General features: G+C 35.4%; 1 protein-coding gene across 1 annotated transcript in view; it reads right to left on the bottom strand.

Annotated features, from left to right (window-relative positions):
- The window catches only part of PALS1 (protein associated with LIN7 1, MAGUK p55 family member), a 49,462-nt gene that overhangs the window by 6,781 nt on the left and 26,968 nt on the right, over positions 1-15,713 (bottom strand). Inside the window, exons 3-11 of the mRNA XM_084519446.1 lie at positions 13,780-13,988; positions 7,782-7,859; positions 7,287-7,433; positions 6,523-6,684; positions 4,081-4,158; positions 3,009-3,192; positions 1,348-1,419; positions 835-906; positions 7-174 (exon numbers count right to left, since the gene is read on the bottom strand). Of these exons, the coding sequence (XP_084375572.1) occupies positions 7-174; positions 835-906; positions 1,348-1,419; positions 3,009-3,192; positions 4,081-4,158; positions 6,523-6,684; positions 7,287-7,433; positions 7,782-7,859; positions 13,780-13,988 (1,170 nt within the window). The remainder of the gene's footprint in view (positions 1-6; positions 175-834; positions 907-1,347; positions 1,420-3,008; positions 3,193-4,080; positions 4,159-6,522; positions 6,685-7,286; positions 7,434-7,781; positions 7,860-13,779; positions 13,989-15,713) is intronic.

Genomic DNA, 15,713 nt, shown 5'->3' with positions numbered 1-15,713 from the left:
ACTTACGGGGAACCGCAGAGGCAAAGCGGTCCACTTCATTATTCATAAGTCTCTGCCGCAATTCATTTTGACCACAGTTCTGTGGACCGATCAAAACAATAGGCCGTTTCCTATTTGCTGGTTGATGATACAGTGACATTTCTTCATAGGTCAAAATTTCTTCGTTATCATAATCTTTACAGAAAAACAAAACAAAAGTGACAGCATTTATTTTATCCCTTACTGCTAGTTGCATGCTGTACAAAATTTCAGGAAGCTCCCCTCTAAAACCCAGAAGATTGACTTGTCCAGTAAACCAAGTCATTCTTTTTCCCCCTCTGGGGAAAGAAAGGGTGTTTCCACTTCCTAATGACATCAGCAGTCATATAAACTAAGTAAACAGCTTTCTTGCAAGGAACAAGTTTCTAGTACAAGAATAGCACTATGCCCAACAACAAAAATCATCATCCCAATCCCAAAGTACTTTTGTTAAAATATGGTGTAAGTAGCCTACACAACTCACTGTGGACAAAGTTTTCATTTACTAAACTTCACTATACATAGTGACATATTACAAAACCATTATAAAGTGGTTCACCATTGTAAGTACTTCCATGCCTAAAAAGCTGTTTTATCTCATCTTTTCTAAAGACACTAAATGGCTCTACTAATCCCACCACCTCTTTTGTATCTTTCACTAAATGCTGTTACAAAGCATACTACTGCTACCACACAGAACACCATCATCAGGCAGTATTTTTAACTGCCTGGATTTAAGCATTCTTTTTACAAGGCTATTTGTAGAATCTTCTGTAGTTGCTTTTAAATGCACACTATATAAAAGATGTTACTTACCATCATTTTTATTTGCATTGTATAAAACCTTTTTCCGTTTCTTTTTGTTTTTCTTTGCGCACCAGAGTTTTCCTAACCAAAATAAAATCATCACAATCACATACCCATGCAGTAAAATGCTTCCCATCCCACCCACTATCCAGATCTGCAGTTTTGAAAGCACAATGTTTTTCAATTCATTACAACAGCAGGGTGTATGAAGCAAATGCTGCATAGCAAGGACTTCAACTGAGACTTGGTAGATAAAATTATTTAAGAAAAGAGGCATTCCAAATTCTTCCACGTTAACCTAATTATGTTGTCCATATTTATGATAAAATCATGAGATTTGTATCACTAAATTTAGGTTTTCATCTACACCAAGTATTTCAAAGAATCACTACTTCTGTATTATAAAAACAGAATTTTCTGTAACTCTACACTGACATGGCTCCAGGTAATAGTAATTAGCACCTCTATTACTTAGTGTCCGCCCCCCCCCCACCCCCCCACATTGGAAAGCACGTGTCTAACCTGATTTTTCTGGCTCCTTGTCTTCTTCTATAGTTTGCTTCATTGCTTCTCTTTGTTGCTGAAAACTTTTTCCTTAAAGCATTTAAAAGAGATAAAAGCAGTTAACATTTGAAAAACATTTCCACGTATAGCTATGTATATATATATATTTCCATACGTTCTTCTAATGACTTCCTCATTTTACTTTTTCCTAAGCTTTTATATCCCTGACACTTCCAGTGGAGTATGTCATATAAAAGAGACACCAATGGGGAAAATATGCTTTCCACAGATATGTAAAATTACCTCACCCTAATAGAATGAATCTTAAAAAGAAAAAAAGTCAAGCTCAATCAAAATCAAGACCACGATTAGTATATACTGAACATGTACATTAGCAACAGCCTTTAAAACCAACAGTATTTGGAAGTGATTTTACTCATATTTACGCAAATGTGTCTGTTGTCTTTATGGCATTACCTATTTCAGGTGATGTTTACAGTAAAATTTCAGGGTTTTTTTTTTTTGTTTTTTTTTTTGAGCATATTTTGTAGCACTCATAGGGTGCTTTTTTTAATAAGCATTATTTTTAAGGCCCGTATTTGCTGTCAAGCTACATACCTAGTATTATCATCAAATGCATTTGTGTATTTTCTTAGCATTATCATATAGCTTGTCTATCGCTTTCTTCAAGAATGCAACAATGCTATGTTAGTAGTGAGTGGGAACTAAGGATTTCCTTCTCACAGCATCCCAAAATTTCTCTGGATTTCAGATAGGATTGACCCTTTCAAAAGAATTCCCAGAGACTTGTGGAGGTTAAAATTGCTGAGAAACCTATTTATTGCTTCCAAAATACATTCATCAAGGAAGAGGTGCAGAGCGCTTGTACAATTCTGGATAGTTTTGCCTGAGAATTGAAAAAACAGGAAAGACTATATTTCCCTACTATGATGATAAGGTTTTCTAATTTTTGTTGTTATATGTGTTCTATTTATGCTTTTTTTTTTTTTTTTTGAATTTCAGCTTGAAAAACATTAAGCTATATTTAAAATCAGTGTTCCTGTCATCTCACTCAATCACCATAAAATAACAGGGCTAATTCAATGGAATTTGAAAAGTTTTTTGTTCACTGTTTAACAGATCAACACATCTGTAATGGATTAGCAGTATATACAATTTTTGCATTGAAATATGATGACTTCAATTTCTGAAACATCAATTACTCAAAGGCCTCCAGCAGTTAGAAAAAAAGCATAACTGTTGCAAGTAACTGAAGTGCTTTGCTAAGTGAAAATATTTATTTTTCAAGCTTGAAATAATGAGAAACATAACAGCTGCTCTCATCTCCAGAGATAAAGAGCAGGTTGAAGTCTAAGTTTTCTGCTGTAGCCAGCAGAGGGAACTCTGCATCCACAGAATCCCCAGGGTGTAAGAATCAGGACAAGGAGAGTAATTCTTGAAAGATGAACTGCAGTGGAGGTGGTGGTTTAACATCTAAAAGGTCAATCTTTTAAAAAAGTATATTACATAACCAACAGTGGGCTCTGCTGCAGAAAGTTCAAAGTCACAGATATTTAAGGAAGTAGATATTTTAGGGTATAAGAGTCTTTCAAAACCAGAATATTATCCCCTACAGCTATGGGAACAGCTTGTCAAGGCTTTTCTAGACGTTGATTTACCAGGAATAAGGCCTGCCAGTGGTTGGTTATCTTCATCTCCATCTCTGTAAGCCTGCCACCAGTTTGGATCTTCTTGGCTGATCACATGGAGTATATCTCCTTTTTGAAAAGACAGGCCTAACTCTCGGCAGGGGACATAAGGGTCATCAGAAGGATCATAGTCAAAATGTGCTTTCACATGTATCTGTGGAAGATCAAATGTAAAAACAAGAAAAAAATGTGTAACTTCTGAAGAGTTACATCCCCATCTTCTGTGATTGCAGCGGAGGCCTGATATATAAAAACTCCAAAATCCTTTAGAATGGACATTTTATGTGGTGCATATATGACATACTGGAACAGAATCATTACCTATGTTAGCAATGGAAAAGACAGTTGTGATAGTTTAGAGGTGAATGCCTGAACTTAAATCTTGTTAACTCTAAAGTCTACAATATTTCTTCACCACTTTATGGCCTTCGCACTCAAAATGAATCATAGATATTCTGACTTGTTTTTAAATAGTAAACACAGATTAAAATCCATTTTCTGTGTTTTAGAAATAGTTTTACTTTAAAAATACTTTACTTTGCCACCACCAATTTATTTTTTTTGGCTTTGATAGAAATCTGTGCATTCTTTCTTTCAATTGTTGAAGCTATCTTAAGAAAAGCATGTCAGCTAAAAGATAGTGAACAAAGTTCCAAGTATACTTTTTTTTTTCTCCCAAAGGATACTTGCAAATTACAGTAAAAATTACAAAATTAGAGTATCTGATTGATATAGAGAGAACTACGGATTTCCAAATAGAATTTCACAAACATAGGTGGTGCTACTTCTGTATTTTCTTAATATAGAAAATATTTTAGAAATTTTAGAAACAGGGTTAAAAATATATTGTATGCTTCAGCTTATCACTGTCAATAATTTTCAGTCGTTAATTCAGGTGTTAGACTGGTAATGATTAAACAATTAAAACAATTATTTTTCTGTGTGTGTTCCACAATGTAAATGACCTACAGAACAACTTTCTTAGCAATACTGGAAAAACAGAGTATGTATCAAGGTCAAGAACTTACGTAAAACTACTTACAACTGTCTCCTTTGCAGGAGGTGGCTTGCTCTGTTGACTGGGAATCAACACGAAGGTCAGAGTGCCGTGCATGTCAGCCTGAGAGGAAAAATAGATTAACATACAGCATTAAAATCTGCCTTAAGATTTAAGAATTCTAATAAATAGTGTTTTAGAAAATGTTTCAAAAATTCAAAACAGCAGTTCCTGAAAGCACATCATCTCTCTCTGATTTAAAAAATATAGTGCAGATACAGATGCAGTGATTAAGCAACAGACTAGAAAGCCAATTCATATTTAAAAAGCCTAGAGTTCCAGATCATGTATAAAAATACATTATTTGAAGTGGAACACCTGTAACACTCAAGTAGAGGCTTGAGAGAAATGGATTACCAAGAACTATATTCTCTTGTTCTATTTGAAAACACAAAGTAACTATGCTGTCAGGAAAAAAACATGTGGAAGATGATCCTAAAACTGCTTAAATGGAACAGCATTTTCAAATCTAAACATTACCACTATGCTTTTATGCTGTTAACATTACCAAAATATACAAAACACTTTTTAAAAATTTAATTAGCACACTCAACTCCTGCTTCTGTAAAGTATCTAATATTGATATAGCCAGTATCTACAAAGAAAGTAGAATTTAATATATCCTGGCTTTAAAGAACTCTTAGTTGTTTGCACACTTTTGTTCAGAGTGATTTTGCACACATAAAGAACATCTAGATAAAATGTAAGTGCCAACCCCTGAAGAGACCTATGTGTCTCACTTCCTATACATCATTCCATGAACCATAATAATTCATGTTCATAAAACTGAAGTGTACACACATCACAAAAAAATCAGACCTTAAATAAACATAACTGATTAGGCTGCAGGAAAGGAAAATCCACCATTTTTAGTCAGTATGCACAGCTTCTCTAGGAATGTGCAGAATTTCTAAGTGATAGCATGAATAATCTTGACTGAAGTCATGCACCAGGTCATTACCATGTTAGTTGCAAGGGGTGAAGCAAGAATTAGAAGGAAAGTAATTTATTTCTCCTGTGCTTGTTACGTATTACTTGGGGAACGAAGCTTTTTAAAACTTCAACTTTGCATTACAAAATAAAAAAGACAACAAATAATCATAAAGATTAAAAATTAGTTTCTTAAACTAAGATTTTATTTTTTTAACCAATTGCTCTTACGTTCTATGGCTTTAAGTTTTATTCTGGAACTCTCATTTGCAGGACCTGTTCAAGTGCAGAACAAGATCTCTGCAGAGAACTGAACCGCCAGAGTTGAATTATCTGTTAAGGACATTCAAAACACTGTCCCATCTCAAACAGGGATCAATAGCAGATGCCAGGGAAGAGCATGAGAGCAGTACTGGGCAAAGGGAAATACTTGTAATTCCCAGTTGTTAGCATCCTACCTTGCAGGTCCTTAGAGAATGTTTCTACATTTACTAGTGTCTGATGGATTTTTTGCCTGTTTTGCATTGCAGTGTATGAACTGATGTATAGCTTTGCTATGAATGTTAAATGGGTAACAAACAGAAAAATACCTATCTTGGTAAACCATTAGACAAAAAAAGTCTTTATCAGGAGGAAAAGAGTAAGAAGTCTGTTCATGTGAAGGTCCCATGTGAAACAATTTGTGGTTGGTTAAGCCTGGCCAGCAACTAGGAGCCCCCCCCCTCTGCCAACTGCTTACTCCCTCCCCTCCCCAAGGCAAGCTTGGGAGAGAATCAGGAGACTAAAATCAAGAAAAACCTCTTGGGTTGAGATAAAAACAGTTTAATAAGTGAATGTTAAAAAAAAAAGTGATGCAGAGGTAATCACTCACTGCCCATTTTTTTGTTGCTGAGCATGACATTACATGGTATGAAATACCATTTTGGTCAATTCAGGACATCTGTCCCAGCTGTGTCCCCTCCCAACCTCTTGCTCATCCCAAGCATACTCATAAGTGGGGACAGAGTGAGGGACAGAGAAGGCAAGCACTGTTCAGCAACAGCTGAAACATTGGTGTTACAGTCTAAACCCACAACACCACACATTTGCTATGAAGATGAACTCCATCTCAGCCTGACATGACCACAGTCATACAGGCACATATATTAATTGTGGACTAAGCCAGAGATGAAGATGAAAAAAAATCATGGCTTTTCATATGTAAGCAACGTTCTTGGAAGTCATTAAAAGCAAGTCTCAAGATGACAGCTTGACTCTTTCACATTTTTCACATTCATTTTTGCATTTGACTGACATCATAGTCAGTAATATCACACTTAGCATGAGAAAGAAAGCTTGGAATGGCCCTTTACATGTGAACACTAGCCATCAGAATGAAAATACCTCTAGTTCTAAACATGAAAACGTAAATGACAAGCAGACCCAACAGACTTCAGTCTTATGAGTATTTTTTTGCTCAACAAGTGAAAACAAGAAAACGGTAAGTGCTCAACTCACCAGTAAATCAAAAACTTCATTAACATCTTTTCCACGAATCTCAATGCCATTAATCTCCAAAACTTCATCCCCTTCATGTAACAGCCCACTCTTCTCTGCAGCACCTCCTTTGACTATTCGACTGATGATGACAGAATCCATTTCATTACGAACAGTAGCACCCTGTGAAGTAGTAACAAATTCTGTATTTATTAAAAATATTAAACTCAAAGCCATCTATTGTATGTATTTCAAGCCAGTGGAAGAACATTTTACACTGAAAGAGAATGCAATTAACAGCTATAACCAATGCTTGAGTTTGAAGAAATTAATGTTTTTGTCTAAGTGTCACTGACTAAAGAACTGAACTATTCTACAGCATAAGATTCATGACTGTTTTAAAAGCTTTCCTAAGGAAACTAAACACTTATTTGAAAGATACAACATAGAAGATGAGGTTTGTTTAAAAAATGCATCAGAAACAACCTTCCATAGTTGGCAGAAGGATATTAAGTCTTCTGAAACAAAGCCTGGGATAGTGACTTCTGTCAAAGTCCAAATTCAACTTGACAGAAGCTGTCCAGACTCTAAATGATAACATGTCATAACAAAATGCACGCAAGTTTGTCATCTGTGACCATTTCTCATTAAGGTGGGTGGTGGATGATGAGATTTATTAGCTAAACATAACTTCCACATCCAAATTTTCAAATTTTCATAGCAATCTGTGAAGGACAGAAAAGCTTACCTACTTTACACGTAATGGAGTGAATACCAATACTTACCAATGGAATATCTCGCGCTTTCTCAATACGAACTATTTTAACTGTCTCCCCTCCATATGTGCCAACATTCTCATAAATTCTTTCATCTGTCACAGGCTCTGGTTGCATTTCTTGTTCTGCAACCTTATCATGAGCCAGTAGAAGTGCCTTGTGTTAAAGAAAATTATTTGTTAGAGAAAATTTTACATTTCATATGTATACAAAAAAGCAAAAATCAACAAAGTTATGCTATTTGGAAAGTCTTTGTATGTACAAAATACTGGAAACTGACTAAAGCAATGAAAGATTTATCATAGCTATGTAGTGCCTACTGCTACGCACTTGGCAAAATTTTCCAATTAATTTGGAAAACACTACAATTAATATTTTTAACACAGTGTTGTGACTATACTTGTGGTATCTCCTTCTTAAAAAAGAACCCCAGACATTGGTGCTGATGCTCAAAACAGCATCAGGAAATGTATCCTATAGATTAGAAGTCCCATTTTGTCTTACCTGCATGTGAGGGGCATTCAGCAAAGCATTAAGCTCCTGCCCATCCTTGTGGTGACTGGGTTTCAAAACACTCTGTACCTAAAAAGAAATCAAGTAGTAAAGCTTTTATTCTACCCAGTGATTTATCAATCCTCCCTCCTCGAACTCAAGCAAAAAAAAAAGTTGCAATTATTTGTTTTACTAATAGTAAAATATGTGCACATAATTGTTAAACTGACTCACTGAGCCTAGTCTGGTACACGTTAGAAAAACATATGATGAGACCACAGGACTACTCCAGCATGTCTTGCTTCGGTAATTATCTGTTGAATGTAAGCTGGTATCCAGTACATGACACAGATTTGTCAATAGAAACTAACAATGAGCTCAGCTACCACAGCAGACATAGACCAAAAAGTTAAATTCCAGAAAGGAACCTAATAGCACGATCAGCCACCATGAATTCTGCTATGTGAATATGCTAGGTCTTTTCAAATGGACTAATTTCTCACTGAAGTGACTACATATCCTTTTCCATAAAAGCAGATGGTTTATTTCTGCCCAATATTTTGAGCAGCAGCAAGACCAAAGATTCCAAAACAGGTTTTATTCCAAAACAGGTTTTGCAACACTTGCTCGAGCCCCTGCCTCAGAAAGTGTAAGAGTCAAAACTTAAAATACCAACATCCCTATAAACCAGGTTTCTTCAGCTGATTTTTGCCAGGGAAATAACATAATGCACATTAACACAAGGACTGTTTTTGCTCAAGCAGCTTTTGTTGCCAAAAAAGGTTTGCATTCTCATTCAGTTGAAGAGGCCTTGCCATCATTTCTGGCAAGGAATGCCTCCCTGTATGCTTCAAGGGAAAGCCAAGAGCGGGGACATTCCCTGTATCTGAAGGCAAGGCTGAAGAAGATACTTTCCATAGCCATTATCTTCAGGTTTTTAATCTGCATCAAAAGCACACCAGTCCAGCAGCACTAAAAAATCTGGAGGCATCATGAACAGATTACAAATATAACAGCAGTGTTCTGTGAGATGGAAAACATTTATTTCCCAAGAGCTTTTTACTCTTAAGAATGAAAAAATGTAATGTAATTCAGAAAACTCACTGTACCAAGTGAAAATGACTTTTTTTGAACTAACAATGTATAAAAAGCCTTTATTCTGTGAGCAATTACCTGAAGAAATGCTAACAACTCTCATGGATGCTATCAGATAATAGAACTGAAAACAGTAAATATAACTTTTAAAGTCTAGCAAAAGTTACTAAATGAATCGTTCCATGGAGCAAGATCTTCACATTGCCAACAAAACACCACCATCTGGAACAAGTTCCTGGGCTTAGCAATAAACCTGACACAGCCCCCAGCAGCTTTCCTTCTGACATCTCTAGAATATGCCTTATGGTAAACAAACCTGTTATAACTTAGAAAAGTCAAACAAGAAGACAACTTATGTTGTCTTTTTTTTTTTTTTTTTTTTTTTTTGCACCCCCTTCCCCCCCACTTTTTTTTTTTTTTTTTGGAAAAAAGCCCTACACCTAGTCTCCTCAAAATTCTAGAGAAAAGAAAGAATTCAGCTTCACATAGGCCTGACCACAGTTATATCTCTGCAGCTGCCAGGAAGCTTAGTCTGAATTTTGGTATGTCATTTATCAGATGTTCTAGTGAATATATCTCACTGATGGAATCAGAAACTTTTCCTCTCTCTTTTCTCTCTTCTACACAAGACAATTTCTCAGAGATTTATTTGAAGTCCCTAACATTCAATGGTCTTTCATCTCTTGTCTTGAAAAAGCTAGAAGTTTTAAAGCCTTACTTATCCAAACTTTGAGAGTTTTTTTGTTTGTTTTTAAAACTAGAAAAAAAACTTTCAGAAATAAATATAGAAGTCCTGCAAGCAAGGCAACATTTTGAACATGTGGCCAGATACCAGAGGAAAAGATGTACTACATGTCTGTAATTATTACATTTCTCAAAAGTGAATTTGCAATCCTTTGTGAATTTGTACCAAAAATATACATTATTTATGGTAATATTTTCCTAGTTGCAACATGATGCACAGATGAAATATCCTGAAATAAAGGCAAATAAACAATTACAGTAAAGCATTTATATGTTTGGCTCGCCCCTCCTTTTATCTTCTTACTGCATTTTTCCAGACAAAACCAGAAGAGTGGGATTTTTATGAACAAAATGCCAGGAACAGCATCTCCTATCCATCTTTATTTTGATATGCCTTGCAACTTAGCCCAACCAACTGAACTTTTGCTTTGAATAATTACATTATTCAAATACTCCAATAGCTCCTCCTTCCTTACCTCCTCCCCTCCTCCCCCCTTTTCTAATAGAAAGGGGAATTTATTATTTAATCATTTAGTATCATGGTTGAAGCACATCCTCTGAGAAGCACTGATCTATTTTAATTACCTACACTTGCTGAAATGAACAGTATTAAGTATTTAGAAATATAGCTTATAGAAATCAAATCTATTAAGTATATTAAATAGCAAGAACATCTTCCAAGGTATCTGATATGCTGTGTTACAAGCCACAAATTACACACTGTCTTGAATGCTAAATCAAATATTCTTACAAGGTCAAGATTCAAATCTTGAATCCCATAATCCTTGCTCTCATTTTAATCAACTTTAAATGGATTAAAAATCAATTTAATTACACTTGATATTTAATGGCTATTTTTATAGGCAGACTACACACTTACAGATATTAGCTCTCTAAAATAAATTATTTAAGCTTAAATGCTCCATTCCACTTTTTCAATTCAATAAAGGTTTCTTAAAAATAAGATTAAAGAAAAATCATGAGTTGTTTGTGCCTGATTACCAGAAGCAGTGAGAAAACTTAAGTACACCAGTAATTTTAAGAATTCCCTACAGAAGATGAGAAAACAAAAGTGCACAATTCCCCTCTAATATATTGTTAATGGTTAACAAAAAAACTAAAAGCTATAAAGTTTTTACAACACATTGTTCACACACATTGTTTTATAAAAGTAAATAACTGTTTAAAGAGTAAATGAAAACAGATTTTTGAATCACAGTTCAGTGTGGCAAATGAAAACGTCCCCAACACTCTACCTTTGGAAATATGTTTAATAGGAATCTTTACCTTTTTTCTTTTAAGGGAAGAAGAAAATTTCTGTTGCAATATGAAGTTGTGTTGCGAACTTTTTGTGTTAGGGCTGCAGATGCATGAACTCTAGAACAGGTTCTCTTCCACAGCATAAACCCTCCAACAAAACAGATGTTTGTAGCTTTAAACTGGGACATGCGCTACAAAACTGTTTCAGGGTTGTGTACTGTCACTGATGACCTGTACACTAAAATATGCATATTAACATAATGTTATGCATGTATATGCTATTTTTCTTCCTTGTAATGTCTTGTATTCTCAGATGTTATCAGTATCTTGTTGTTCAGGCTTTTGCAAGTGTCTTTAAAAACACCCTGATGTAGGCAAAGCTCTAGAAAGATGAAAACTGCTTTCTGGGGGAGCTTCCCATGCTTGTGTTCAGGAGTAAAGGCACAAAGCCACACTACAAGCAAAAAACTGGGCACGCAAGTCAGAGACTTTGCTTGGGATAGGAGGTAGAGAATATTCTTTTCTGAAGCAGAAATAATTTCCTTTCTTGTTAACGGAGACCTTAATAAGCCATAAAAGAGACCTTTCCAAAAGGAGTAAGAGATTTTAAAAATGAGTCCATGTCTTCTGTTCAGACAAGACTAGAAAATACAGAATAACACGAATGGAGGCCTTAAGGTCTTCCTCTTGAGACACTTTTGTTAGTCACAGAAATATTTGTCCTGAATTTCCAGCTGAATCACTTCAGGATCCTACTTAACATATTGCAAAATGTAAGTCACTTAAATATGCAAGAAGCTGAATCTAAATTACATCAGAAAATGGGAACAGACATATGCAATATATTGCCTCTTCAGGAATTTCAAGGCTGGAGCAAGACAGGGATGGGAGATGAAATACCAAAATGAGAGCAGGAACGTTTGCCTTTTACGTAATACTCTTCTGGGTGATGGCAGAATCCATTGGATTAAGTATTTTCTTTATTCTTAAATTTCTTTTTGTATTGTTGCTAAGACACACAGAGTTGGCTTTGCACTGTTTTCTGATCTTAGGATTTATGAAACTACCTGAAAAAACAGAGGAGTGTGTCGAGAAAGTGAGGGGTAGAGAAGATTGCAGGGAAGAATATGAAAGTTTAAAAACAGACCTATAGTTTTCCTACACTAATAGAGCTTTGCTAGTCACCAGAAGATTGTGGCTTGCAGGAGTAATTTAGAGTTGAAAAGCATATACTCTTCTTGGAAACATCCATTAAACACTTTCATATCCACTGGGGGGTGGCAACGGGATGATGACCCAACCAGATTTCCTAAGAGATGAATCTGTAACTTCATATATGTAAGCGGAGATTCAAAAACTGACGTGCATCTGAGTAAAAACACAAACTAGGTCTGGATGAAGTGTGTGTTTGGGGAAGTAGTTTACAAATGGAAGTTAACTTAAAAGGTTCCTTCAGGCTCGCAGACACTGAAGAAGCCTTGTGAGCATCTTGTAGCAGCCTAGAGGCAGACTAATAAGCCAGAGGCAAGCTCATAGGTAAAATACTCCCACTTGGTTTTGGTGCAATCTTACTGACAAACCTAAACAGGAAAATCCAGAGCTGCAAATTAATCAGCACACTGTGCCTTTAGAGTCCATTTAAGTGACAACCCTCAAGAATTTGCAATTTCTTCTGCAGAAGAACTCCAAGCTTGCTACATTTTCTTTATTTGTAAGATTAAAAACTAGGAAAAGGACAGTGTAAAGAGATGTTGAAAAAAATGCTTCTAATTGGACAAAGAAAACCAGATACTAGGAAAATCATGTTACTGCCATGCTGAAATTAAAGCGAGGTACCTTTGAGTAACTACAAAATGCTTATATACTGGCTCACATGAGCTGGGTTTCAGAGCAGGTGAGTTTGGTTGACTGAGTGCATTTACTTAGCCTCTGGATCTGGCTTTACTGAATACAACCTTGTTACACCGCACTCACGCCGTGGTGCATTCATACTAGCCAGCTTCAAGTTAAAAAAAGGATGTCCACACAAGGTGCGGCCTCACTGCCCTGCACTACCCTCAGGCACCAAGCCATGGAGCATGAAGGTAACGTGAACCAGCAGCCACTCTCTCAGAGGTCTAGCCACATCCAGCCCTGTGTGAAAACTCATTCTGTTCTCAGCAACTTTGTATCTGATTAATTTTCCATAAATTACTTCTACTGATTATAAAGCTATTTATACAGGTATTGATCATCAGTATTCAAGTGAATAAAACTCAAAGAAAACAGCTAACTTGGCTGAAACTGTATTCAAAGTATTTCAAACAGTTAAGATCTCACTGAAAAGACTGAAGTTAAAAACCTTATATTTCTAAAAGTATACTTTATTAATTTCTAAAAAACATATCAGGTCTTATAAAAGAATTGTCAACTGTCCGACAAAATTAAACGTAATCTGACTAGCACAGCAGTCATCAAAACACAGGAATCACGTATGAAGGTATCTGTTGCTCCCCTTAAAACGGAATGCTTGTTTTCCAGTACAGTTATATTTTCAGACATGCCTCTTTACCATGGCTCAACTTGGAGGAAAGTCACAATAACAGAACTGTAATTCAATTTCTGAATGCTTGGAATAAAGAATACTGAATGCAAAAACTTAAATTTTCATAATTGCTCTCTTTTCTATGTTTAAACAATACCTTTTCTGTTGCATATCTACCCATGCTAAAAAAGCAAGTTCTTATCCCTAAAATACTTTTCTGGTTACTGTCTGGAAATGTGGAAAAACTGGATATAGCAATCAGTGACTATTATAACCATTTTATATTTAACATTCAGTAACCCAGACAAGCTTGCCAAGAACATATTTCAACAACAGCTATGATTATAGGTTTCACATATGTATCACAGAGATGCATACTGTACATACCTCTTGTGCTAGTTCTTGTGCATTGGAGATGAGAGGATATGGAGGGCTGGCTTTGTTCATATGCACTGTAACTGCATTGTGTATCTTAAATGCATTCTGAAAATCAGTATTTTGAACAAGCTGTAAAATGAGAGAGATATCCTCTTGGCTCTGAGGGTCTACCAAAATGTGCTGGATATGCTTAAGAGAAGTTAACAGTTCTTCCACTTCTAGGTAGGAAATAAAATAAAAATAAGTTACAAGTTAATAGGCTGATAACGTTCTAATGTTTGTATTAAGATTTTTACCAAAAATGTTTTGCTATTCAGTATTTTAAATCAGCAATAATGTATGTAAATTTGTTATCTATTATTCACTCTGATGTTTATTTGCAGAATATATCAGAATCAAAACAAGGACCTCAAGTCACTGTAACATATAAACAAGCTGGTACATGATTTAAACTTTAATTCCATATTAAAAAATTCTCTGAAGTCACTGATATGTAGAAGATCCCATAACTGCAGTTCATGTATAACTAAATGTGAAAGAGGGACTATTTTGCGATATGAAAATAACTGTTTTGCTAAACCAATCTTGATTCACTGTGTATTAAGAGTTATTTCAATAGACCTTCCCATGTGCGTATATGTAAATTATACATTGCTTACTTATACTACGAGTGATTGTTAAGTAAACTATACAATTTACAAGTATAACTTTATGCTTAGTCTTACCAGCTTAAAATAAGAAGGTATGAAAAATAAAAAGGGAGAAAAACCTATGATCAAAATCATGGAAGTCTTTTGCACTACAAGTCTGTATCTTTCACATCCTCCCGCAGACCAAAATACAGTGGGTGTTGTGTGTATGAAAATAATGTATGCTCTCTCACACATCATGTAAAAAAATCAAACTTTCTCAACAGCAAAGAAAATCCCAAATTTTAAAACTGTCAGCTAATACTGAGGTGAACCTCCTTTACTGGTAACAAAACGCCAGCTTAGAAATGGTTTTTGTTTTTACAATCTTCATTATTCATTCATTCTGAGCCAGTTAAATAACATTAAAACAGGAATGTTATCAAGACACTAGCTAGGTTGCCTTTAAAAAAACAATTATGGTAGACTTGGATCACTAACATGAATACTCCACCAAGGCGTTTCCTTTACCTATTTTTAACCTCAGACTCATCAGTACACTGAACAGAAGACTCAAGGTAAACTTTGAGTGCAAGTTTAAAATGGTTGATCAAGGGGCACATGAAATCTGTAAAACCTTGTAAAATACACATATCAACCAAGTGCAATGTTTGTAATTTCAGGCAAAGCATACCTAAACTCTAAATTGAAAACATTTATTTAAGTCAGTCTTCTGTACAATGAAAGGAAACAAACACTCCCAATAGAGTATTTTACTGTCCGCAGGACAATTAAAAAACACACCCCAAAACCATTCCACACATGTTAAAAATATCTTACCCACCAAAGGTCATAAGCTTCTTCCTATAACAACCAAGGAAACAAGGAAACAGAGCAGTACAAAAGCTGCACTGAAAGCTCAGATACAGGCTGGGCAGGATATTCCACAGGTGAAATCCAGTATAGCTCAGAATAGTAATTAAGAAGGCCAGCATCTCACTAGGGGACTGTATACAAAATATAGTGCCCATCACACAGGGAAAAGCCACTTGAAGACTAAAGAACACTTAGATGGCAAGAATATTTACTAAATAGGATGTGGTATGCTGGCACATTTCTTGCCTAGCTGAATACATAAAACTACCAAAGCATCTCAGCAACCAGTTTATCTCAGACTGATGAAGGGTATTATTTCCAAGCATTAAAAAAAAGCGTAGTGGAAAACAGATGTTATTGCACATAAAGCTCCTATTAATACCTATTCACTTAAACACACATCACAATTCTGTTACTAGGTTCAAATAAGTGATGCAT

This window comes from Aythya ferina (genome assembly GCF_964211825.1).
Source record: "Aythya ferina genome assembly, chromosome: 5".
Lineage (NCBI taxonomy): Eukaryota > Metazoa > Chordata > Aves > Anseriformes > Anatidae > Aythya > Aythya ferina.
Note: the sequence above shows the minus strand (reverse complement) of the source record. Positions and strands in the feature narration are given on the sequence as shown.